At 44.1% G+C, this 26243-nt stretch overlaps 1 protein-coding gene across 1 annotated transcript in view; it reads left to right on the forward strand.

Annotated features, from left to right (window-relative positions):
- Nucleotides 1-24772, forward strand: part of LOC119934252 (cadherin-1-like) — a 68046-nt gene extending 43274 nt beyond the window's left edge. Inside the window, exons 3-16 of the mRNA XM_038753685.1 lie at nucleotides 1867-2081; nucleotides 4269-4412; nucleotides 4620-4775; nucleotides 6727-6871; nucleotides 8250-8416; nucleotides 9276-9404; nucleotides 11978-12160; nucleotides 14783-15027; nucleotides 16171-16316; nucleotides 16954-17178; nucleotides 17911-18141; nucleotides 19409-19539; nucleotides 21559-21702; nucleotides 22990-24772. Coding sequence (XP_038609613.1) covers nucleotides 1867-2081; nucleotides 4269-4412; nucleotides 4620-4775; nucleotides 6727-6871; nucleotides 8250-8416; nucleotides 9276-9404; nucleotides 11978-12160; nucleotides 14783-15027; nucleotides 16171-16316; nucleotides 16954-17178; nucleotides 17911-18141; nucleotides 19409-19539; nucleotides 21559-21702; nucleotides 22990-23199 — 2471 coding nt within the window. The 3' untranslated portion in view covers nucleotides 23200-24772. The remainder of the gene's footprint in view (nucleotides 1-1866; nucleotides 2082-4268; nucleotides 4413-4619; nucleotides 4776-6726; nucleotides 6872-8249; nucleotides 8417-9275; nucleotides 9405-11977; nucleotides 12161-14782; nucleotides 15028-16170; nucleotides 16317-16953; nucleotides 17179-17910; nucleotides 18142-19408; nucleotides 19540-21558; nucleotides 21703-22989) is intronic.
- Nucleotides 24773-26243: the final 1471 nt, after the last annotated feature.

Below are 26243 nucleotides of genomic sequence, written 5' to 3' on the forward strand. Positions count from 1 at the left end.
GCCTCCTTTGTGCCTTAAGCCCCTTTGTAGAGGCTCAAATCATCTCCGTAAAACATTATTCAGAATGCATCACCCCATGATTCATCGTTATCTACTTAAAACGCCACCTCAGAAATCTCCACTGGCTTCCCATTCCCCTCTGCATTGAACAAAGACTTCTAACAATTGGATTTAAGGCTTTCCATCACCTAGCGTGGCCTCCTTTGCTTCTCCCTCTCTTCTCCTAACTACACCTCAGCTTGCACTCTTGGTTCTTTTCAAGTTAGCTATGTATTCCTCACTGTAAGTCTCCCACCTTAGACCCCTTCTGGAGTCTCTCCCTTCTCAAATCTATCAAATCATAGCCCTTCTCACCATCAAAAAGATCACCTCCTCCAGGAGACGTTCCCCAGTTCTATCAATCAATCATTAGTATTTATTGAGTGCTTACTGTGTGCAGAGCACTGTACTGAGCTCTCGGGAGAGTACACTGTAACAGAGTTGGCAGACATATCCCTGTCCACAATGAGCTTACAGTTTAGACAGGGATACAGGCATTAATATAAATAAATTGTGGATACATAAGTGCTGTGGAGTTGAGGGAGGGGTGAATAAAAGATGCAAATCCAAGTTCGAGGGTGACCTGAGAGTGGGAGAAGAGGAAATGAAGGCTTAGTTGGGAAAGGCCTCCAATTCCCACCTTCCTTGGCCCTGTCACCCTAGCACTCAGTTACGTATCTTTATGTTTGTTTAAATCATTTCACTTTAAAATGTGAAGAATGGTCACATGGATAAGTGACAAAAATTATTAAATGGAAAAAGAAATTGCAGTTGTTGAACCTTGGGAAGAGAAGCCTGAAGTGTGAGTGCCCCCTCTAGATTGTAAGCTCTTTATTGGCAGGGAACATATCTACTAATTCTGATGTTTTGTACACTCCCAAGTGTTTAGTACAGTGCTCTGCAAATAGTAAGTGCTCAATAAATACAATTTATGGATTGATTCTAAGCTGACTGCCCCAGCCTTAAGCTGTCTGAGGCTTCAGAATCTATTGCCACTTGATAGTTCTTCATCCTGAAGAGGGTTACTAATAAAGAATGTTAAGCACTTTAGCGTGAACATAAGTAGGTTTTTAAATATGGAATTCAATATAGAACTAATTATTAGCCAGCATTCTCCCTCCATCTCTTCTAAAAAAAAAAGCCACCAAGCAAAACAAGGAGAAAAGCACCACTCTTAGCAATTACATTTCCTTTCTTTCCTCAGCACTTATACCTGTGTATATTTTATTTGTATTTTCAATTATTCAGCTATTTTCATCCCAATACATTTGTACTTTCCTGCCCTATCTTCCTGCTTTCACTGTTTCTAAACACTTTCTGGATTGTAAACTCTCAGAGGGCAGCAATCAGGTGTCATGCTTATGTTGTACTCTCCCAAGTGCTTAGTATAGTGCATAGCACCCTGGTCCTTAGTAAGTGCCATAGATATGATCATGCAGTGTGGTGTCTTGGCTAGTTGACAGAATTGTCCAAGCAGATGAGGTTTACATTTTCCGAGCACTTAGCTTTTATTATGAGTCAAAGGGATTGGGTTGATGGCTCTTTCTGATCTTATTTGAAGCCATGTTGGAGAAGGGTTTTTTTTGCCTTTTTTTTAAGACTGCTCATTGACAGGACCCTTTGTAGAATGAAATGAAATTCTGTATTCTATTGGATTGTGACCTGGAATCTATATGTTTATATTTTGGATTTAATTAAAACAACTTCAGGTTCTGGGTTTGGGACCTTGGTGGGTTTTTGAGGTAGGTTCTCCTCAAATAATTCTGAATGAGAATGACTCCATTTGTTATCTCAGCTGTTCTAATCAGTGCATGTTTTGCTCTTTAGTGAGTTTTGATGGCTGCTCCGGAAGGAAGAGAACAGCTTACTTTTCTGAAGACACACGATTCAAAGTGGCAACCAATGGAGTGGTTGCCGTCAAGCGTCCCGTATGGCTTCGTAATTTAGAAATGAGTTTCAACATCCATGCTTGGGATGCCGCTGGCAACAAGCTCTCTACCAAAGTTACCCTGAAAAGAGCAGCACAAGGCCATCACCACCAGGTATATTTGCCTACTGCTTATTAATGGTTGGAAAATGTAGTCACTCCTAATTAATTCTTTCTTGGTTTTTTTTTTCTTAATGCTATTTGTTAAGCGCTTGCTATGTGCCAAGCACTGTACTAATCGCTGGAGTTGGTATGAGATGATCAGGTTGGACATGGTCTCTGCCCCTTATTGGGTCAGCAGTCGAAGAAGGAGGGAGAACAGGTATTTCCCGTTTTACGGGTGAGGAAACTGAGTCATTGAGATGTTGCGACTTGCCCAAGGCACCCACAGCGGGTAACTGGTGGAGCGGGGATTAGAACCCAGGTTCTCTGACTTGTAGGCCTGTGGTCTTCTCACTAGATCATGCTGTTTCCCACCAGGCCACATTATTATAATGGCTTTCTCTGTGCTAGAGGGAAATTAACTCACCGAGAACCGGTCATTTCTTTGTCCTCTACTTTGCACACAGGTATGGTGCCAATTAACTAGTTCTTTAGTGGGGAGGAATGTTGGGTGAAGAGGGAGGCAGTGTAGCCTGATGGGAAGAACATGGGACTGAGTCAGGAGACCTGTATTCTAGGCCCATCTCTGCTTTGTGTCATTAAACCTCTCTGTGCCTCATTTTCTTCATTTATAAAATGGGGACAAAATACACACTCTCCCTACCTCTTAGACTGTGGGACAGGAACTATCTTTGATTTGAACTATCTCCCCCAGCATTTAACAGAATGCTTAGCACATAGTAAGAAGTGCGGGATTAGTCCCGCTTCATATAAAAGAGGAGATTATGAGGGGAAAGTAGCATTTTCCTTTCTAGGAATAATCTGGCTGTATCCCTCCCTTTGTTCTGTGGAAGTGAATCCTTGGCTGCCTCCGTCACCTGGAAAATCCAAGATGCTGAGATTTTAATACCTCCTGGTGGATTTTTATTTTCTTTCTTCAGGGATGGTGGCGAGGGAGAGGCAGAAAGTACGGTTGGCGTGGCAGTACCATGCATCTTAACTCTTGCTGTGCTTTCTCCATTTTTCCATCTCGGTTGGCAGATGATTAATCCCTCTCTCCTCCCCACTCCCTCCCATCTCCACACTCTCATACAGTCTATCAGTGGTGTTTTTGAGCACTTACTGAATGCAGAGCATACACACAACTCTTCCCAATCTGTAATGTCACTTTGAGAATGACTGTATGTCGGTGCACATATAATGGTGAGAATAGAAATTATTCTAGGAGCCTTTACTCTCTAGTCCTGTTAAATCATTTGTATTCAGTTAAAGAATCATTTGCTTACTAATGACGCCAAGAGGTTCTGAAATAATTTCTACTTTCCTTCCATCCTCTCTTGCACTATTGCACTTGGACCTGTAATGGTGTGAAGCTAATCAATACTAAAACCACATACAAAGTTATTTTATTCTCAGTCACTCTTTCTGATGAAATCTAAATTGAAGTCCTTTACGTAAGGCCGATAGCTCAAGTTTCCTAGTTAGTGGTAGCTTATCTGACACCGGTATGTTTATTTGGTGAGTTTTTTATTACTGTTATTGTGAAATGCCATCATTCACACAGTTCCAAGACACTCTTCCATTCCTAATTCTCTGCTGACTACCATGACTGATTAAATCAAGAGATACTTCTGGAGAAGTTGCTTGAATTTTTCAGATTTTGTTTCCTTGTAGGCAGAGGGCATTTAGAGGGTTTGGGGGAACCTGTCACATTGTGAGGGAAGAAAGAATGGAATTCAGAGCTGTAAAACGAAATGGGAAGTTTTTGATTGAAATATACTTAGACATCACCCAAAGCAGTGGTGTATATGACAGAACTGTGCTAATTAATAATAATGATGGCATTTATTAAGTGCTTACTATGTGCAAAGCACTGTTCTAAGCGCTGTGGAGGATACAGGTGACCAGGTTGTCCCATGTGGGGCTCACAGTCGTAATCCCCATTTTCCAGATGAGGTCACTGAGGCACAGAGAAGTGAAGTGACTTGCCCAAAGTCACACAGCTGACAAATGGCAGAGCCAGGATTAGAACCCATGACCTCTGACTCCCAAGCCCGGGCTCTTTCCACTTAGCCACGCTGCTTCTCTAACTGTGCAGGAATCTGAAGGTTGGAGGATCTTAGATTATTAAACAAGGTTGGTATAAGGCCTCTTTTGTAAATCCTGAATCATCTTTTGCTTCTCAATTTCTGTCCCTTAGGAGTCTTCTCCTGGAGAACATTCGGAAGTGCTGCTGTTCCCTGAATCCCACTCTGGTCTGAAGAGACAGAAGAGGGACTGGGTTATCCCTCCCATCAACTGCCCCGAGAATGAGAAGGGACCGTTCCCTAAAAATCTGGTTCAGGTACGACAGGAACATTCTCCTGCTTTGGTGTGGGACAATCCAGGTATTAAATATAGTGGGAAAGCAATGATTGGTTTGTGGGTTAGAGTTGATTCGGAAGAATAAGAAATGTGAAGCCAGGGCTCAATAGCCCCTTTGTTCTGCACCCTCTTCCTCACTCCTGTCTCTCCATTCCTTTCTTGCTGATTTGACTTTTTTTGTCTTTAGATCAAATCCAACAGAGACAAGGAAACCAAGGTTTACTACAGCATCACCGGCCAAGGAGCAGATAAGCCTCCCGAAGGGGTCTTCACTATTGAAAGAGAAACTGGGTGGCTGAAAGTGACAGAACCGCTGGACAGAGAAAAAATTCCGAAATACACGGTGAGTCATTCTGGAGGGATCTGCAGGCTCAGGAATGCACAGTAGTCTCTTCATTATATCAGCCCGTAATAGAATGTCAGGATTTAGTCACTAATTGGAGCTGGGAAGAGATTATCCCAACATCTCTAGGCTGTTAATAAGGGGAAACAACTCAGGGTTCTGGACGGCATCATTGTGCATAGTGTTGCCCTATTATGCTTTCTTAATGCCAGGTTTACTCCAGAGTTTGCAATATTTTATGCAGATTTTCCCCATTTGGTTTAATGAACTTGAGACGGTGACTAAGTATAGAAATCACTGTTGTAAACTGCAGTTTGTTCACACTCCTGCTTCTTAAAACTGCTGCTTCTCCTTTTAACCGAAAGGCCAACCTCTGAGTTCTGGGTTTGAGTTCTTACCTCTGCATCACTTCTGCTTCCCAAATGTGGCCCATCTGCGAGATCTCTTCCCTCAAACTTTCAACTGAAGCTTTTGTTGTGCTTTGGCAGCACTGGCTTTTAGTGCCATTAAAGGGATATTTATTTTGGACAACCAGCTCCATTGAATTGTACTCTCCCAAACATGCTGTACAGCGTTCTGCATGCAGTAAGCGCTTAGTAAATACCAGAAGCCGCATGGCGTAGTGGATAGAGCACGGGCATGGGAGTCGGAAGGTCATGGGTTCTAATCCTGCCTCTGCCACTTGTCTGCTATGTGATCTTGGGCAAGTCACTTTACTTCTGGGCCTCATTTACCTCATCTGTAAAATGGAGATTAAGACTGTGAGCCCTTTGTGCAACTGGGACTGCGTCCACCCTGATTAACTTGTATTTATCCCAGTGCTTAGAACAGTGCTTGGCACATGGTAAGTGCTTAACAAGTAGCATAATTATTATTACCATAAATTGATTTTTTGGGACAGAAATTAGTAATACATTTCGGTTGAATGCACAGCTCTGTTGCCTTATGGTTAAATGTACTTTTAAAAAAATTAACTTCCCACAGGACAAATGGTTTTAGCCACCAGGAGTTAATAATAATAATAATAATAATAATAATGGCATTTGTTAAGCACTTACTATGTGCAAAGCACTGTTCTAAGCACAGGGGGGATACAAGGTGATCAGGTTGTCCCACATGGGGCTCACAGTCTATATACATAAATAATAATAATGATGGCATTTGTTAAGTGCTTAGTATGTGCAAAGCACTGTTCTAAGCATTGGGGGGATACAAGGTGATCAGGTTGTCCCACATGGGGCTGTGTGCCCACTGTTGAGTAGGGACCATCTCCACGTGTTGCCGACCTGTACTTCCCAAGCGCCTAGCACAGTGCTCTGCACACAGTAAGTGCTCAGTAAATACGACTGAATCATCATCAATCGTATTTATTGAGCGCTTATGGTGTGCAGAGCACTGTACTAAGCACTTGGGAAGTACAAGTTGGCAACATATAGAGACAGTCCCTACCTAACGAATGAATGGGGCTCACAGTCTTAATCCTCATTTTACAGATGAGGTCACTGAGGCTCAGAGAAGTGAAGTGACTTGCCCGAGGTCACACAGCAGACCTCGGTGGTGGGGCCGGGTGGGGCCGGGATTCGAACTCCAAAGCCCGGGCTCTTTCCACTGAGCCGCGCTGCTTCTGTGACTGCTTGGGAACAGGGCTGAACTAGGTAAGAGGTAGAAGAATTTACTGCAGAACTGTCCCTGCTGACGGGCTTTTGGCCCGGCATCTGATAGTACCTCACGTAGAGAAGACGTGACCAATGTAGGTGGACCCTGCCTTGATCAGCCCCAGGAGTCCCAATTTAACGGGAAATAGTGGTAAAAAAAAATATGGGGAGTGGAAAGATTGTCTAATGGCTCTGGGGATGTGGGCTGGTAATGGGAAACCTTAGCCAGGATCTGTTCTTTCTTTTACCGTACCTCATCCAGTCAGACCGTGTGTGACTCCCTGCTTGCTTTACAGCTTTATTCCTATGCAGTGACTTCTAATGGGGATTCCGTGGAAGAACCTATGGAGATTGTGATCACCGTGACTGATCAGAATGACAACAGGCCTGAGTTCACCCAGCAGATCTTCGAGGGTTCAGTAGTCGAAGGATCCCCTCCAGGTATTAGAATGTGCCCGTTAAACCTCATGCCTGCGGCAGATTTTTAACCTAATAATAATATTTAATAATAATTACGGTACTTGTTAAGGGCTTACCACGGTGCAAGGCACTGTACTAAGTGCTGGGGTGGGTACAAACAGATCGGGTGGACAAAGTGTCTGTCCCACACGGTGCTCACAGTCTCAAACCCCCTTTTACAGATGAGGTCACTGACGCACAGAGAAGTTAAGTGACCTGCCCAAGGTCACCCAGCAGACAAGTGGCGGAGCTGGGATTAGAACCCACGACCTTCTGACTTCCAGCCCTGTGCGCTATCCACTACGCCAGGCTGCTTCTCTACATGAAGCAAGTTGTTTGGGGTTGGCACATAATCCCTGGAACCCTGGAGTTATCTCTTCCTCTGTACAGATAGTCTCTCCTGTAGATAAGTCTGAAAGACCAGTGTTGAGGTGGCTGGAACTGCTGAGTGGGATGGGTTAGAAAGTATCCTCCTTGATTCAAGGCCAAGGCTCCCTTAGATAATAAAACTCCTCATGTAATCAATCAATCAATCGTATTTATTGAGCGCTTACTCTGTGCAGAGCGCTGTACTAAGTGCTTGGGAAGTACAAGCTGGCAACATATAGAGACAGTCCCTACCCAACAGTGGGCTCACAGTCTAGAAGACTGTGGACCCAGGTGACAGACAGGTGTCTCAGGAGTTTATTTAAGGTCATGGGCATGTTCAGGAAGTTCCACGCGAAAGGACAAGGCCAGGATCTGCACAGTTTGGGAAACCAAAGACCTCAGAAGCGGTCCTGTCAATAGCCCCTCTGCTCCCCCCTCCATTTCTCAGTGCAGTCAATCAATGGCATTTATTGAGTGTTAACTCTGGGCATGAGCATTGCACTAAGCACTTGGAGAGTACAGAATTTAATAGACATGATCCCCGGCTTCTAAAAGTTTGTAGATCTAGTGGGGCAGACACTAACATAGGTAGGGAGAAGCAAAAGAGTTTAAAGATACAGCGTGGCCTAGTGGAAAGAGCATGGGCGTGGGTTCCAATCCTGCCTCCCCTACTTGTCTGTTGCATGACCTTGGGCAAGTCACTTAACTTCTCTGTGCCTCAGGTCCCTTATCGGCCCAATGGGGATGTAATACATGTTCTCCCTCCTCCGACTATGGTCCCCATGTGGGACCTGATTATCTTGTATCTAATTCAGCGCTTAGTACAGTGCAGCATATAGTAAGTGCATAACAAATACCACAATTACTATTATGTGCTGTGGGGGGAAATGAAAGCCTTCCGAAATGGTTATATGGATACCCCTCTGTTTTCCCCCACCAGTCTCTGAAGGCAGACTGCACCTAACACCTTCTCTCTTTCAACTTTCTTAAGGAACCTCCGTGATGCAAGTCACCGCCACAGATAAGGATGATCCGAACACTTACAATGCGATGCTTGGTTACGCTATCCTCAGCCAGGAGCCCAAACAGGATAACCTATTCACCATTAACCCAGCTACCGGCGTGATCAGTTTGCTCACCTCAGGGCTGGACAGAGAGGTTAGTGTGCAGAGGGTGAGACGATGTTGCACGCTCACTGAAAAGACTTTCTGGGGCAGTTGCACCTAGTCCAGGGACTGTGTGCAACCCCCTCCCTCTCCGACACTCCTAGATAGCATAACCTGGATTGGAGAGAAGGGTCCAGAGGTTGTGCCGTCCTGAGCTGCTTTACTAAGGTTTCAGCGCTCGAAACAGAGTGGGTTTCATGTCTATCAGTGTTTGAGCTCAGTTTTAATAGTCTCAGAGCTGTTTATCTCACACTCTATGCTCCCAAGCTCACTTTTTCACTGTCTTGTTCTCAACTCTTTCGCTTCCTGACTTATACCCTTTCTCCTGCCTAGATCTCCCCTAACCTTCAAATCCTTCAGACCTCCTCTCTACCCTTCTTCAGAATCTTCTGAAGTCCTTTTCCTCCAGGAGACTTTCCCCCAGTTAATTTTTCTTCTGCCCACATCCTCTCAATTTCCATCTTAGCGATTTTGCATCACCTCAACATTTACGCACTGACAACCGTCTATACCACTTCTGTGCATATTGAATTCCATGGTCCACCATCTAAGCACTTTCTCTAATCTGGAAATTATTTTGTAACTGTTTCAGTTTGTAAAAATCTCATAGCTAGAGAGTGTGTATAAAAAAATCTCATAGCTAGAGAGTGTGTGTCTTCTATCTCTATCACAAACTCACCCAAGTACATAGTTCACTGTTCTGTATACACTAGGAGGTCAGTAAAGGCTATTCTAAGAGTGGCCGACCTGAGAGCTTTACCTGACTAATGCTAATTTTTGGGGGGAATTTAAAAGGCTATTCAAGAACCGTCAGCTACTTACCATTATTTTTGTGTGTGCTCGATTTGCAGACTATCCCGCAGTATACGCTGGTTGTTCAGGCTGCTGACATGGAAGGCCAAGGCTTAAGTACAACGGCCACAGCAATAATAAGTGTCACCGACAGCAATGATAACGCACCTATCTTCGACTCCTCAAGGGTAACTGCGTGACTACTCTCGGTTACTTCCTGTATCGTGGAAGGCGAAGTTCCACAGATGCTCAGAAAGTAGAACCAGAGATACCCCATCTCTTTTAAATCAGATATTTGAGACTCTGTTTCCCTAGCTGAATATTTGGGAAGTTGGTACACAAAGTTGATTACTTATTTAGGACAGTTAATTTCCTGTTTTAGAAGCTCACTTCAGGGTAATAGCTGGTATAAGGGCTCTTTGTGCTTCAGTTCCCTCATCTGTAAAATGAGGATTAAGACTGTGAGCCCCCCGTGGGACATCCTTGTAACCTCCCCAGTGCTTAGAACAGTGCTTTGCACATAGTAAGCACTTAATAAATGCCATCATTATTATTATTATCCTAACTGATGTTTCTGTAGGTGTTTTGACACCACCTAAATCTTACGACGATGCAGAATTTGGAGCAGTGAAGTTAACTGAGGTCCCATCTGTCGTCCTGTTCCATTGAAACCAGCTGAATATGAGTTCATACAGGGGAATTGCTTATTTCTGTTAATGCCAGTGATGAATGGTATTTGTGGAACGCTTACTGTGTGCCAAGCTCTGTATTAAGTACTGGGGTAGATAGCAGAGCAGCATGCCGTAGTGCTTAGAGCATGGGATTGGGAGTCAGAAGGTCATGCATCCTATTTCCGGTTCAACCACTCGTCTGCTGCATGACCTTGGGCAAGTCACCTCACTTCTCTGTGCCTCAGTTACGTCATCTGCAAAATGGGGATTGAGACTGTGAGCCCCACAGGGAACAGGGACTGTATCCAATCCAATTTGCTTGTATCCACCCCAGCGCTTAGTCCAGTGCCCGGAACACAGTAAGCATTTAACAATTTTAGACTGTGAGCCCACTGTTGGGTAGGGACTGTCTCTATGTGATGCCAATTTGTACTTCCCAAGCGCTTAGTACAGTGCTCTGCACATAGTAAGCGCTCAATAAATACGATTGATTGATTGATTAACAAATAACAAGATTATTATTTTTATTATACAGGGTAATCATGTTGGACACAATCTCTGACTCAGGCGGGGCTCACAGTCTAAGAACCGCTCATTCTTTCCCCCATTCCACTCATTTAACCGGTGGTATTTATTGAAGGCTTACTATGTGCAGAGCACTGTAGTAAGCGCTTGGGAGAGTACAATACAACATAGCAGACACGTTCCCTGCCTACATCGAGCTGACAGTCCAGATTGGGAGACAGACCCATTTGTCCCTCAGCCTCTTCCCCTCTCAGCTCCACTGGTCTGAGACCAAGTGGTTTTCATCATCATCAATCGTATTTATCAAGCGCTTACTATGTGCAGAGCACTGTACTAAGCACTTGGGAAGTACAAATTGGCAACATATAGAGACAGTCCCTACCCAACAGTGGGCTCACAGTCTAAAAGACACCCTTGCACTGAGGCCTGCTTTATCTTGGTGGCCCCAGACGATGTGGTTTACTCTGGCTGACAGCTGGGATTCCCAGGAGTGTCCAATAAGTGACCCAGGTCAGGGAGAGGGTAAGGAGGGGATCGGGGTGCTTTCTCATGGAGCTGAGCTAGCCAGAGGTGTATGCATCAGATTGAGAATGGATCCTTGGGATCCCACCTCCCCCACATGTCTGCTGCGTGACCTTAGGCAAGTCACTTCACTTCTCTGTGCCTCAGTTCCCTCATCTGTAAAATGGGGATTAAGACTGTGAGCCCCACATGGGACAACCTCATCTCCTTGTGTTCCCCCCCAGCGCTTAGAACAGTGCTTTGCACATGGTAAGCGCTTAACAAATACCAACATTATTATTATTATTATTATTATTATTATTATTCCCTTAGGCTGGACTAGGTGGGTGCCAACAGTTTGACCCACAGGTGACAGTGGTGGATCATGCGGGTGGAGTATGGTGACAGTATTACCAGGTTGAGTGTCCCTCAAGAGGCAGGCACTCAGAAGAGAAATGTATGTGCACCCAGGGCTAGGGAGTGCCATTTCATTATTATTAGTATCACTGCTATTCTTATTATTTTTCTTATCTGCTCTTCTCTGCTTAGAGAAGCAACGTGGCTCGGTGGAAAGAGCACGGGCTTGGGAGTCAGAAGTCATGGGTTCACATCCCAGCCCCGCCGCTTGTCAGCTGTGTGACTCTGGGCAAGTCACTTCACTTCTCTGTGCCTCAGTTACCTCATCTGTAAAATGGGGGTTAAGATTGTGAGCCCCACATGGGACAACCTGATCACCTAGTAACCTCCCCAGCGCTTAGAACAGTGCTTTGCACATAGTAAGCACTTAACAAATACCAAAATTATTATTAGTATTATCATCTTGTTGCCTTTTCCAGCTCGGCTGTATAAAATGAACAGAACAGGACCTGGCCAATTTTATGTTTCTTCTTTACTCCAGGGACGGCAATAAGACCATCCTCTAGACTGTAAGCTCCTAGTGTGCAGGGAATGTGTCTCTTGTTATAGTGTACTCGCCCAAGTGCTTGGTACAGTGCTCTGCACACAGTAAGCGCTCAATAAATATGATTGAATGAATTGACTAAACTCTCCTTTTTGCTTCCCAGTATGTAGGGCAGGTGCGGGAGAATGAAGTAAATGCTGAAATTGTGAGACTAACAGTGACAGATGCTGATGTCCCTAATACCGGAGCATGGAAAGCAGTGTACTTTGTTGAAAATGATAAAGAGGGTTTCTTTGTTGTCACCACTGACCCAGCAACCAATGAAGGAATATTAAAAACTGCCAAGGTATGTGTGGAGATTGGGGGTATGTGGAGGTTTTAACTACTGGCAGAACAAACTTTTCACACTCCTGCAGCAAGGTGATGGTAAGCTCAGATGCATTGGATTAGAGCATTTGATTTTTCCCTTGTGGTCTGCAGGCGCAGAAGAGGAAGGAAGAAGCTGACCTAACACCATCACGTTATAGTTGATGATTCACAGTGTTTGAAACGGAACTAAACCATCTAACAAAACGTGGCCATTCCTGGGGTTTGCAGATAGTAGGAAAGAAAACTTTGCCAGGTAGAAGCTGTTCCAGAGGGAAGGAAGTAGACTAAAATCAGTTGGCTAAAATTCCTTGGACATTTCAGAAGTATGCCAGCTTGGTTTTAAGTAGACGGAATAGTTGGCAATTAATCACTGGTATTTATTGAGCGCTTACTCCACGCAGAGAGCACTATACTAAGCTCTTGGGAGAGTGCAACAGAAAAGAGTTAATAGATATGTGCCCTGCCCACCAGGAGTTTATAGTCTAGACGGGGAGACAGACATTGAAATAAATTATGGATATGTATGTAAGTGCCGAGGATCTGAGGGTGGGGTGATTATCACAGTGCTTAAAAGGGTACAGATTCAAGTGTACAGGCAGTGTAGAAGGAAGAGGGAGTAGGAGAAATGAGACTTAATTGGTGAAGGCTTCTTGGAGGTGGTGTGATTTTAATAAGGCTTTGGAGGTAAAGGAGAGTGGTGTTCTGTCGTGTATGGAGAGGGAGGGAGCTCTGGGCCAGAAGGGGCACATAAGCAAGGGGTCGGCAATGAGGTAGATGAGATAGAGGTATACTAAATTGGAATTAGAGGAGTAAAGTGCATGGACTCAATTGTAGTAGGAGAACGGCAAGGAAAGGTAGGGACGGATGAGCTGACTGAATGGCATAAAGCTGATGGTAAGGAGTTTTTGTTCGATGGGCAACCACTGAAAGTCCTTGAGGGGTGGCGAGACAGGCACTGAAATTTTTTTTTAGAAAAAATGATGCTGGCAGCAGAGTCCAGTATGGATTGGAATCCATACTGCATCAGCCTTCTCTCTGATCTCCCATCCTCGTGTCTCTCTCCACTTCAATCCATACTTCATGCTGCTGCCTGGATTATCTTTGTCCAGAAACGCTCTGGGCATATTACTCCCCTCCTCAAAAATCTCCAGTGGCTACCAATCAATCTGCGCATCAGGCAGAAACTCCTCACCCTGGGCTTCAAGGCTGTCCATCCATCCCCTCGCCCCCTCCTACCTCACCTCCCTTCTCTCCTTCTCCAGCCCAGCCCGCACCCTCCGCTCCTCTGCCGCTAATCTCCTCACCGTACCTCGTTCTCGCCTGTCCCGCCATCGACCCCCGGCCCACGTTATCCCCCGGGCCTGGAATGCCCTCCCTCTGCCCATCCGCCAAGCTAGCTCTCTTCCTCCCTTCAAGGCCCTGCTGAGAGCTCACCTCCTCCAGGAGGCCTTCCCAGACTGAGCCCCTTCCTTCCTCTCCCCCTCGCCCCCCTCTCCATCCCCCCCATCTTACCTCCTTCCCTTCCCACAGCACCTGTATATATGTATATATGTTTGTACATATTTATTACTCTATTTTACTTGTACATATCTTTTCTATTTATTTTATTTTGTTAGTATGTTTGGTTTTGTTCTCTGTCTCCCCCTTTTAGACTGTGAGCCCACTGTTGGGTAGGGACTGTCTCTATATGTTGCCAATTTGTACTTCCCAAGTGCTTAGTACAGGGCTCTGCACATAGTAAGCGCTCAATAAATACGATTGATGATTGGAATGGGGAAAGGCAAGAGATGGGGAGTTCAGCAAGGAGGCTTATCTGATAGCCAAGGTGGGATATGATAAGTGCTTGGATCACTGTAGTAGCAGTTTGGATGGAGGCAGAAGGGTGGTAGGTAGATTTGGGTAGGTAGAATGACAAGATTTGATGACAGATTAAGCATGGGGGTTGAATGAGAGATGTGTTGCGGATAATGCAAGGTTACAGACTTGTGAGGCTAGGAGGATAGTGTTGTCTACAGAGATGGGAAAGACAGAGGGAGGACAGGGTTTGAGGAAGATGATCAGTTCTGATTGGGACATGTTAAGCTTGAGGTGTCGGAGAGATGTCCCAAGTAGAGATGTCCAGTAGTAGAAGATCAAACCCAGTGTTTTTTGAGTAAATTATCTCTGTCTCTGAATAGCTCTGTGGTTGGTAGATCTTGGTCTGCCAAAGCTGCTACTGTAGCCAAATTTAGGAATATCTGTTGTTAGAAGATTTTTGCAATTCAGTTCCCAACAAAATATAGTAAGGAGAGATTAAAATCTTCATAATCATAAAAATGTAGATGACTGGAAAGATATTTTAAGGAAGGGTTATCTCATCTCAGGACAGAAATGTCAATACAATGAGTAATTGGGTAAGACATAACTTTAACTTGAAGCGGTCTCTACAACTGGAAAAAAAACTTCTTTAGATGTGGTTCAGAAGCAAACATAAATTGAGACTGGGTTTTGTGAGATGGCTTATGAACAGGGAGTGACCTGCTTTGCTCTACTTCTGATGTTAAAGTCACGGTTCAACTGTAAAGTGTAAAAGTACAAAACAAAAATCTTCACTTTTCAGGGCTTGGACTTCGAAACCAAAAATCAGTACACACTCCAAGTAACTGTAGTGAACCAAGAGCCATATGCAATTGTCCTCCAAAACTCCACAACAACTGTCACTGTGGATGTAATGGATGTGAACGAAGCTCCTGTCTTTGTGCCACCAGTCAAGAAAGTGGAAGTGCCAGAAGACTTTGCTGTCGGGCAAGAGATTACTACCTATGAGGCTCAGGATCCAGACAAGTTTCTCCAACAGAAGATAACGTAAGAGTTAAGATTAAGGCTGGGTACATGAGCACACACACCACAGTAGCTAAACTTTCCCCCTTTCCCCTTTTTTCCCTTCCTCCTTGGGCCCTGGTGTTAAGTCTAAAAATAATTTCCCCAGTGTGGTTTAGAGGAAAACGCACTGGGAGGCAGCAGACTTTAATTTGAGTTCAGGATTTCCTGTCATCTATGAGACAAAGATGTTAAGTGACTTCCTGAGATTTGCAAAATGGAGAAACCTGTGTGTTTCAGATACAGAAGACATACATAATAGAGTAAATCGATTAATGAAGATAATCTGTAAAAGATTTGAAGCTGCTTGGAAGAAAAGGATACATTCCAAGTAGTATTCTAGCCACTATTAAAAGGTGCTAGCTTTTGAACACCTGTGTAAATACTGTTTCAGTATTTTAAAAAGTAGTACATCACATCTCCTTCAAGAGGACTTTCCTGGCTAAGCTCTCATTTCCCCTAATCCTTCTCCCTTCTGTTTTGCCCTAGCACTTGAATTTGTTCCGTATATTCACCCCATATTCAGTCCCACGGCAGTTATGCACACATCCGTAGTTTATTTTTACACCTGCTTCTCCTTCTAGACTGTAAGTTCTTTGTGAGCAGGGAACGTGTCTTAACAATGCTATTGCATTGTACTTTCCCAAGTGCTTAATACAGTGCTCTGCTCACAAAGTGCTCAGTAAACACAATTGATAGGTGGTCCACGGGGCTTAATAGCTGGTCTTGCAAAGCACAGGTGTTGGAGAGCAAAACTGCATTAAGGAATTTTTTCATATGCTCTAAATTTGCAGTATTTCTCTATCTGGAAGCACTTACCCAGAACAGTATTTGTTTTCTAATTCCATCTGTTTGGTCCTCTAAAATTGCCAAAAGGAAACTAGTTGTACTTTCCTGGCTTATTTCTATTGGTTTTTGGAGTCCCACCTCCTTTCCCAAGTAGGTAATTGGAGATAAGTGTTCTCAAAATAAACTTGCTGCATTTTGGTTAGTGAATTCTCCAATCAGATATGAGACTTTAGCAAGAACTCATTGAGGAAGCTGTGAGTTCTCAAATTAAGTACCGAGAATGACCATTAACCACAATGTTCTGTTCACTTTCCCAATTCTAACTATTGTACCCTCCAGGTATCGCATTTGGAGGGATGACGCTAAATGGCTGGAAATCAACCCGGAAACTGGGCTTATTTCCCCTCGGGCTAATATGGATAGAGAGAATATTGAATATGTGAAGAACAACACATACACTGCCCTTATCGTGGCTGTTGATAATGGTAGACAATTTTTGTCTTTGTTTTCATTGTCTCTGTCCTTGTCTTTTCCTTTTACTCCTCCTAGTGAAAATAAGCTACTCAGCTCATGCTCTTCCTAACTTTATGCCGTATTTTCTCGACATTCAGCTTAGTTTTCTGAGCTGGTCTAATCCTTACTAGGGGATGTGTCACACTGTAAACACAAACCTGGAGCTCTTTTATTGAAAGCAGATGTTCCATCAGGTTCTCTGGTTCTGCCTTCAGAATCCCCTCGAGTTTCAAGTCCGGTCTAAGAACCTAGCCATCTAGAAATGGTGGTTGCAGTTTTAACTCCACAAAATAGTAATGGCCCATGACTCGAGAAGACAGTTGAGAATCCCTTGTACCATTCAAACTGTCCTAGAACCACCAGAATCTCCCCAGTGTGGAACTTTAGCCAAAGCCTTAACCTTCCAACGACTACAGTTGAGGAAGACGCAGGTTTCAAGTCTCAATCCGGCGAGAGAAAAACTTGGATCAACGTGGTCCGTGATCTTTAAAGTTCCATAAACGCTAATCGTATCCAGGCCGATGGAAAATATGGTCGAATCACTCAGAGGGAAAAGTGGGGTTTATTCTTTTCTTTCTTCAAACTAAGGCTGTCTGTTTCTTCGCATAGGTAACCCTGCAGCCACCGGTACAGGAACCCTTCTCCTGACCCTCTTGGATGTGAACGATAATGGGCCAATACCGGACCCTCGAAAGATGGACTTCTGTCAGCGGGACTATCAGCCCCACACTATTCGCATCGTTGATAAGGATCTTCCTCCAAATACCTATCCCTTCCAGGCAGAACTTACACACGGAGCTGGTGTTAACTGGACTTTGGAAATGAATGAGGAAAGTAGGTGTCTGAGTGACAGAGGCTGGGCACACGGGAGGGCTGGAACTCTACATTTGGTTCTGGGGGTTGAATGGCTCATCCTTCCAAAGAATGTAGGAGTAATGTGAAATAGCTATGCTGCAGAGAACCTAAAATACCATGCATTGTTCTGTGTTGGCGCTTAACACATGTTAATACATTTTCCCCGCAGAATATTTCATTAATCGGCCTGTTGGATAGAGCACGGGCCTGCGAGTCAGAAGGTCATGGGTTCTAATCCTGACTCCGCCACTTGTCTACTTGGTGGCCATGGGCAAGTCTTCTCTGAATACAAGAAACTTCTCTGTGCCTCAGTGACCTCATCATTAAAATGGGGATTAAGAATGTGAGCCTCATGCGGGACAGGGACTGTGTCCAAACTGATTTGCTTGTGTCCACCCCAGCGCTTAGTACAGTGCCTGGAACATAGTAAGTGTTTAATAAATACCACAATTATTATTATTACTACCCTACTACATTTCGTGAGACTCCTTTCAGTTTTACCCCTGTTGCTTTCTCTCACGCTGTGTATCCAGTGTTTGGGTGAGTACCTAAGCCACAAAGGAATCCTGGGATTCTTAGGCAAATGCCTTTCCCTCCAATTTAGCCGTAATGCTTCGTGATATGCGTTTCTAAAGTCTACTTCATTTCCTGCAGATTTTACTCTAGAACAAAGCCTTCCATTCCCTGAATTGTGCTTGCTCTTTCCTGCAGAAAGAGACGAACTGACCTTATTACCAAAAAAGATGCTCGAGGTGGGGGAGTACAAGATAAACCTCAAGCTGACAGACAACCAGAACAAGGACCAAGTCACCACTTTGGAGGTCTATGTGTGTGATTGTGAAGGGATAGTCACAAACTGTAAAAGGATTGGGCCAATCGCTGCCAGCGGTATGGGGGTACCAGCCATCCTGGGAATTCTCGGAGGAATCCTCGCCTTGCTTAGTAAGTGTGATCAGCATGTTTGCTTTGGTTCCTAGTCATGCTGTTAGTCTTGCCCTTCCATTTCTAAAGTCTATAAATTTATGAACCAGGAACTCATTTTGCCTCTGTGGCTCTCACTGGGCAGGTAAAGCGATGGCTTCGAAGAAGCTGGAGCAAAAAAGGGCCCCTTTTTTCTTAGGGTCTAGTTTTTGTTTTGTTGGTACACGCATAATTCTTAATCATATTGTGTAGCTGACTGGGGTAATTAGAAGAAAATCCATCGGTAATATCGAACACTTACTGTGTGTAGAGCTCTGTGCTTGGCATTTAGAAGAGTACAAAGCTGTAGAAGCTGTGATCCTTGCTTACTGTGAGTTCCATGTGGGGCATGAACTGTGTTCAACCTGGTTTATTCACTCATTCATTCATTCAATTGTATTTATTGAGCGCTTACTGTGTGCAGAGCACTGTACTAAGCGCTTGGGAAGTACAAGTTGGCAACATAGAGAGACGGTCCTTACCCAACAGCGGGCTCACAGTCTAGAACACTGTCACAGTCAGAGTCTTCTGCTCACCCCAGAGCTTAGTACAGTGCTTGACACGTAGTAAGTGCTTAGCTAGTACCATAATTATTACAATCTAATGGTAGTAATGCATACATCCTTAGTAAATCATTTATATTTTGGACTATGGCAATTTTCCTATAACTGTGGCTTGTCGATGGAGTGCAGGACACCATATTTTGCACTTGGTAGAATTTTCCTTTTTCAAGGCAAGCAGAATTGGTTTGATGTCCTTTAACATGTGTCAGGGTTGGATATAAGGGAAGTCGTCTACCCTTCTGTTTAACTAAGACCCTCAGACCAACAATTTGTTTTAGCTGTTTATCGGTGGCAGGGGAATGACTGGTGGGAATTTGATGGTTTCCTCTCCCGTGATTCTTATTTGTTTGATTTTTTAATAAGGAAAGCTGAGCTACCTTCTGGAGGCAGTAGCAATCAATGTTATTTATTGAGTACTTCCTGTGTGCAGAGCATTACAGCAGGCACTTGGAAAGTACAGCAGAGTTTGTAGACGTGTTCCTTGCCCACAAGAAGCTTATAGTCTAGAGGGTGTGCTAAATTCCTCTGAAGGAGCATTTTTAATGACACAGATAGTACAGAAGTAGCCTCGGTGGGGGGGGTGGGATGGGAAGTTAGTGTACTTGTCCTCTGGGTGGTCTGGCTGACTTGCATGTATTTAGCCTTCCCCTAAAGCATCTAAACTTATGTTCGTCTCCATCCCGTAGTCCTGCTGCTGTTGCTCCTCCTGTTTGTACGGAGAAGACATGTGGTGAAAGAGCCTTTGCTACCCCCAGAAGATGACACCCGGGATAATGTCTATTACTATGATGAAGAGGGAGGTGGCGAAGAAGACCAGGTGGGTTTTTCACCTTAAGGATTTTTTTTTCTCCCCAAGAGAAGCTTTAGCAAGTATAAGAAATTGTTGAAAGGGGTCTCCACTCCATAAACTTAAAGTAGTTGTCTGTGCATGTGGTTTTAGAGGAGTTGCCTTCGACTGGGCTTGCAACCCTTATTCCCTCACTTCCTGACACAGATCAGCTGTCCAGTTTTCCACCAACTTCTGGTTTCCTTTAATTTTACAGTTAGATCAAAGTCTGGCACAACTCCCCAGTCCATTTTGTAATCAGCAAACAACCTAGCTTCTCATATTGAGCATACCTTCGGGCTGTCCCAGTTTCCCCAAAGCATTTTGCAGCCTGGGCTAGTAAGATCTTCCTATTTGGCCTTTCACCCTGGGGATTGAAGAATCTTTCGAGTATGTCTGTTGCCACACATTCTGGTTGGGAATGGAGGGGGGTGGCTGTCAAGGCAGGACCACATCTGGTCCAACCCCATGGGACACTGGCCTCTGTCTGCTGGGCTAAAGCACCAAGATGGAGTTGAGTGAGTAAACTGGGTTTTTTGGGCTCAGTTAAGTCCTGAGATTCATTTATTCAATCGTATTTATTGAGTGCTTACTGTGTGCAGAGCACTGTACTAAGCACTTGGAAAGTACAAGTTGGCAACATATAGAGACGGTCCCTACCCAACAACGGGCTCACCGTCTAAAAGGGGGAGACAGACAACAAAAAACATGGAGGCAGGTTAACAAAATAAATAGAGTAGTAAATATATACGAGGAAAATAGAGTAATAAATCTGTACAAATATATAAAAGTGCTGTGGTGGGGGGAAGGAGGTAGGGCGGTGGGGATGGAGAGGAGGAGGGGAAAAGGGGGCTCAGTTTGGGAAGGCCTTGTGGAGGAGGTGAGCTCTCAGTAGGCTTTGAAGGGAGGAAGAGAGCTAGTTTGGCAGATGTGTGGAGGGAGGGCATTCCAGGCCAGGGGAAGGACACGGGCCGGGGGTCGACGGTGGGACAGGCGAGAAGGAGGCACAGTGAGGAGGTTAGCGGCAGAGGAGCGGAGGGTACGGGCTGGGCTATAGAGGAGAGAAGGGAGGTGAGGTGGGAGGGGGTGAGGTAATGGAGAGCCTTGAAGCCAAGAGTGAGGAGTTCTTTACTTCATTTTACCTCTCAGAAGTCTACAGGCACAAACTTAAAACCACAAGCCCATGGTGCATATTTAGCAGCGATTCTGTCCCAGCCCAAGTTCATCTCAGCATGGCCTTAATGGAAAAGAGCATGGGCCTGGGAATCAGAAGGTCATGGGATCTAATCCCGGCTCTACCACTTGTCTGCTGTGTGACCTTGGGCAAGTCACTTCACTTCTCTGAACCTCAGTTACCCCATCTGTAAAATGGGGATTGAAACTGTGAGCCCCATATGGAACAGGGACTGTGTCCAACCCAATTTGCTTGTATCCACCCCAGGGCTTAGTACAGTGCTTGGCATATAGTAAGTGCTTAACAAGTACCACAATTACTATTATCCAGTGCTTAAACAGTGCCCAGCGCTTAGAACAGAGCTTTGCACATAGTAAGCGCTTAATAAATGCCATCATTATTATTATCTACCTCTTTTTGACCTGACCTAAGGCTCTCAGGTCAATCTCAATTTACCTTCTAGACTGTGAGCTCCGAGCGGGCAGGGATCTGCCAACGCTCCCAAGCCTCTAATACAGTGTTTGCCACACAGTAAGCATTCAGTAAATACCATTGATTGATTATCCTTTTTAGGACTGCACTGGACAGACTTCCTCTACATGTAAATGCAGCTGGGGTCCTTAAGACTTTAAGCTTCTTGAGGGCAAGGATCATGTCTAGCAATTATAATGTACTCTTCCAAGAGCTTAATTCAGTGTTCTGCACAAAGTGCTCAATGAATACCATTGATTGATTGGTTTGGGGCAATAGCTTTATCAGCCACATTAGTCTTATTACATTTGAAATAAATTCGAGGTGTTTATTCTTAACATCCTTTTTTCCCCTCTTTTTTTAAGGACTTTGACTTGAGCCAGTTGCACAGGGGCCTGGATGCTCGACCTGAAGTTACCCGTAATGATGTAGCCCCAACTCTCCTGACCGTTCCCCAGTACCGCCCTCGTCCAGCCAACCCAGATGAAATTGGCAATTTTATCGATGAGGTAAGTGAGTTAGGAACAAAGGGACCAATTCATTAGATTTCTCTTCTAGTCAAGAGCCGAGCTGTTGTTTGTCTTCAAATTTAGAAAGAGCTTATGGAAGGTTGCTAGGTAGGCTTGGTCACGTGGTACTTGGTCACTAGAAAAGCAGCATGGCCTAGTGGATAGAGCACAGGCCTGGGAGTGAGAAGGACCTGGGTTCTAATCCCAGCTCTGCCACATGTCTGCTGGGTGACCTTGGGCAAGACACTTAACTTCTCTGTGCGTCAGATACCTCATCTGTAAAATGGGGTTTCAAAAGTGAGTCCTATAGGTGTGTCCACCCCAGTTCTTAGTACAGTACCTGGCACATAGTAAGTGTTTAACAAACTCTACTGTAGCTATTATTATTATTATTATTGTTTTTATTGTTATTATTAAACCCTTAAATGCTCTGCACATAGTAAGCACTCATTAAATACTACTGACTGATCCCAGATTATAACAAGGGGGTTTCTGTTTTAATGGATGAAAATAACTCCTCAAATCACCTTTAGAAACCTCTTTAATGTGTGGTGAAAATGAGAAATCCTTAAAGGTTTAGAAACTCCAGTGAGATTCTTCTAAATTCTTATTTCAAAATCATCCAAAGCCTGTTTTTTGTTTTTTTTTTTTGACGACTTCTTACTCAAAACCCCACTGGAATTGGGCATGTTCTGAAGCAGATTTTGCTTTTGCTATCTGGTTATGTATCTAAAATGCTATTTTGTCCACCTGAGAGTACTTTAATAAGGGGACTGTAATCTTCCCCCAGTATAAGAAGAGCTTCATTGGACATAACCATATACTTGGATGCCTAAAAAAGTATCGCACCTGGGTGGTTATCCAGATAGAAGGGGCTCAATAAACAGCCTCGGCCAAAGGCATCCAGGGATGTCATCAGTGATTCCAGGAGCCAGGAAAGGCCATATGCTTGGTCATTACTACCTTTGGAATACCCTTACTTTCTCCTGCTGGAGGGTGGTGAGGTCACTCTGACCTAGCTAGCATCAGGTGGGCTTTGTGGGTTAGGGGCTTCATGGCGGGGCTTCCAGTTCCAAACAGGTCGGACAGGGCCAAGAACTTGGAGCCCTAATAGCGAGTAGATTTGAAAGTTAATAGGGGATGGTGTTTTCTTTTCTTGTTCAAGTGTGGATCTAATACAGCTAGTCTTGCGAGGGCATGCACCTGACCATCCGTCCAACTGCAGAAGCAGCCTCTAAGGTGATCTGGAGTGCCTATGACTGAAAAGAATATTTTCTTTCTTTCTAGAACCTAAAGGCTGCCGACAGCGACCCCACTGCCCCACCCTATGATTCTTTACTGGTGTTTGACTATGAAGGAAGCGGCTCCGAAGCAGCATCCCTCAGTTCTCTGAACTCTGATGGCTCAGATCAGGACCAGGACTATGACTACTTGAACGAATGGGGCAATCGCTTCAAGAAGTTGGCTGACATGTATGGTGGTGGGGAGGATGACTAGAGAAAAATGTACAAGGGTGGAAGAGAGCGAGAGAGACAGAGAGAGAAAGATTCACAGGAGCAGCATTTCTAGTTTTTTGTTTTCTTCACTTCCCCTGATGCCTTCCTGGGAAAGAAGTGGCAAGGTGAGAAAATCTGCCCATGCCTTTCAGTTGTTCACAATAGCACTAATACAAATGATGCTACTTTGCAGGGTTCGTTTTGTATTCTAAAGTTAATGTTTTCTTTATCTTTTCAAATATAAACTTAAGATTCTCTGGAAAGAAACTAAAGCTCTGTACTTTAGAGGAGAGGCCCCGATTTGTTTACCCTTCAGGGCCATGCTGGAAATACTGCAGTTTCCTGAGTGCCCGGTCTCATTTTAAAATGGAGGCAGCAAGCAGCTGCAGCCCACACCCCTGCCTCCTCTTTTTTTTAAAATTGTTGCTGCTCTTACTTGGGACTCTGGTATCTGTTAACTGATATCAACTCCCACTATGTCGCCATCCTACTTCTATTTCCCCTTTCCAGGCAGGAGCTCCCACAAGGGAGGGTTTATTCCTACTTGTAGAACAAGACATACATCTCTTCCAGTGGTCACTTCTTTAATGACCAAGCTATGCTCTTGAGGCCAAATGTGCTACTCTTTTCTAGCCTAGGTGCTTTACTTGGAAATTTATCTTTTCAGAGTAGGGACTACTTAGACTTTAATCCAAATGCCACCAAATTATAATTGCCTGACCAGAGAATTTTTTGCCAGAAAGTGCTTTTTCTTTCTTTGTCCCAACTTTTTTTTAGGAGCCACTTTTGCTATTTTACGTATTAGGAAAAGTAGACGTCGCACTGATATGTTTAGAATGGATCTGAGATCTAGCAGCCAAAGACTAAAAGTATAGCAGCCGCTGTTAGGCAGTGAAGCAATAAACCTCTCAGGAGAGGGAACAGGAAGAGAGGAGGTTCGACAAGTCGTTAGCGCTGAGGACAACTGGGAGGTCTCAATTTCCAGTTGGAAACTGGGGAAGAATGCAGAATCAGTCTAAATCATTTTCCTTGGGAGATGGTAATATTTTGCAAGGCATGCAACTTGAATGACAGATTTTTCCAAGTGCCTTCTATTTTTGATGGCTTAAATTCAGCTAATACTTGCTACCCAAAAAATGCACGTCCTCATAATCTGAACTATATAGGTAGCTAATGATTCTTGTGAGGCCCATGTCTTCATTGAAAAAAGAATAAATTACTAAAAAGAATTCTGCAATAAAATCTATTGATATGTAATGTTTATGCATGAAAGTGTGGAAGGCAAAAGTATATTTTGTTCAATATTTGCTTTACTTGTTTCCCACCCACTTTTGTAAAAAGCAATGGTCTCTGCAATCATTTCTTGAAATTGTCTTGAATCTTCGTATGTGTTTGCGGTCAAACTACATTTAATGAATTTGAGTAGTCATTTAGTACAATAGTTTTGAGAGAATGTGTGTGCAAGTCTTCATAATTTTGTACTGTTTGGGGGTAATAGAGAAGCATAATTGAAACGGAATTCTCTTCAAAGATCCATTTTTATAAATTTTATTAAAGAAGTTTGTTAAACTGTTGTCTTATCTGACTTACCCTAAGTTTCTGAAAATTATGGGCAAATGAGGAGACAGGAGCAAAAACAGGAGAATCTGATGGAGGGGAATTGATATGGGAAGGGTGTCCTGGGAAGAAACAGTAAAGGAGGGAGGAGAAAGGAGACGTATTCTTGTTTGGAATTTATGGGCTGGAAGATGGGTAGTTTGGGGTAGATATCTTGGGGGTGGGAGGAGAGGGAGGGCAACTGTATTGGTGATGTCGAAGGGGATATATTGTTTATGACCATGTTGATTTAGGGGAGGGGGGAAATGATTCATGGGTAACCTCCATTTATCTTCTGTTCCAGACTTTTAGAATTCTACTCTCCTCTTCACCCATTCTCATTTTATGTATGGTAGAAAATAGAGGGTATCTAATTCCTCATTTTTTTTTTTCTTTGGAACTCTGGCCTCAAAGCTGTCAGGACTTATGAGCACTTTTTCCAAGTTTGCCACTTCTTGTATAATGAACCACTCTGAGAGCGCTGCCACATGGACGAAGAGGAGCGCCAGAGGGGTGAGGGCGATGAGATGGTTGGCGAGGGAGCTTGGGGGAGAGAAAGGATATTCACAGTAGGAGCTCTCCTCATTTCTCCTTCCACTCTTCCCTGCAGCTTCTCTAGAAGTGGCCCTTTGGTTGCTTTCACATGGGTAAGAATTTAACCAACCAACTTCCTTATTGCTTCATGTTAGAATCTTTTTGTACAAGTCTGTTATATTAATACCGGCTCAAGTACTCAAGATATTAAATTCAAAAGGTGTCCTCAGCCTGGGCTCTCTTCCTTCTCAAGTTCATCAAACCCCACCCTTCTCCCCAACCATGTTCAAAGCCTCTCTGAAGTCCCTCCTCCTCCAACAAGACCTTACCACTTAATCCCCAACCCTGCAATCAATCAAAACGCGGAGGATACTGTGCTTGTTCTATTTGATAATACAAGTAGACTGTAGACTGCCCTGGTGGAGGGTGAGAGTGTGTTCAGAGAAAACAGCCTGCCTTTTTGTCTAAAAAGACTCTTGATGAGTTATACTATGGCTTGTCAAGAACACCCAAAATAGACGTAAATACTAGCCCAGAGCCTGGAAGAGGGGCCGTGGGGCTGGAAGGAGCAGAACTAAGGAATAGCTGATGTCTTAATCACATCACCCATGGAGGATGCAGCAGAGAAGCCCCCAAACTCAAGGCAGTCCTGGGCCTTGAGGAGTCCTGGAGAAAGGCCCAGCATTGTACCAACAGAGGTTGAGTTGGGGTGATTTTTAAGGATTAAGCAATCAGCAACAAGTTACCAGTGCCTGCAGCTCAAGGTTTAAGGTGCTAATGGTTTCTATCATCAATCGTATTTATTGAGCGCTTACTATGTGCAGAGCACTGTACTAAGCGCTTGGGAAGTACAAACTGGCAACATATAGAGACAGTCCCTACCCAACAGTGGGCTCATAGTCTAAAAGGGGGAGA

The sequence above is a fragment of the Tachyglossus aculeatus genome, chromosome 11 (genome assembly GCF_015852505.1).
Source record: "Tachyglossus aculeatus isolate mTacAcu1 chromosome 11, mTacAcu1.pri, whole genome shotgun sequence".
NCBI classification, from domain to species: domain Eukaryota; kingdom Metazoa; phylum Chordata; class Mammalia; order Monotremata; family Tachyglossidae; genus Tachyglossus; species Tachyglossus aculeatus.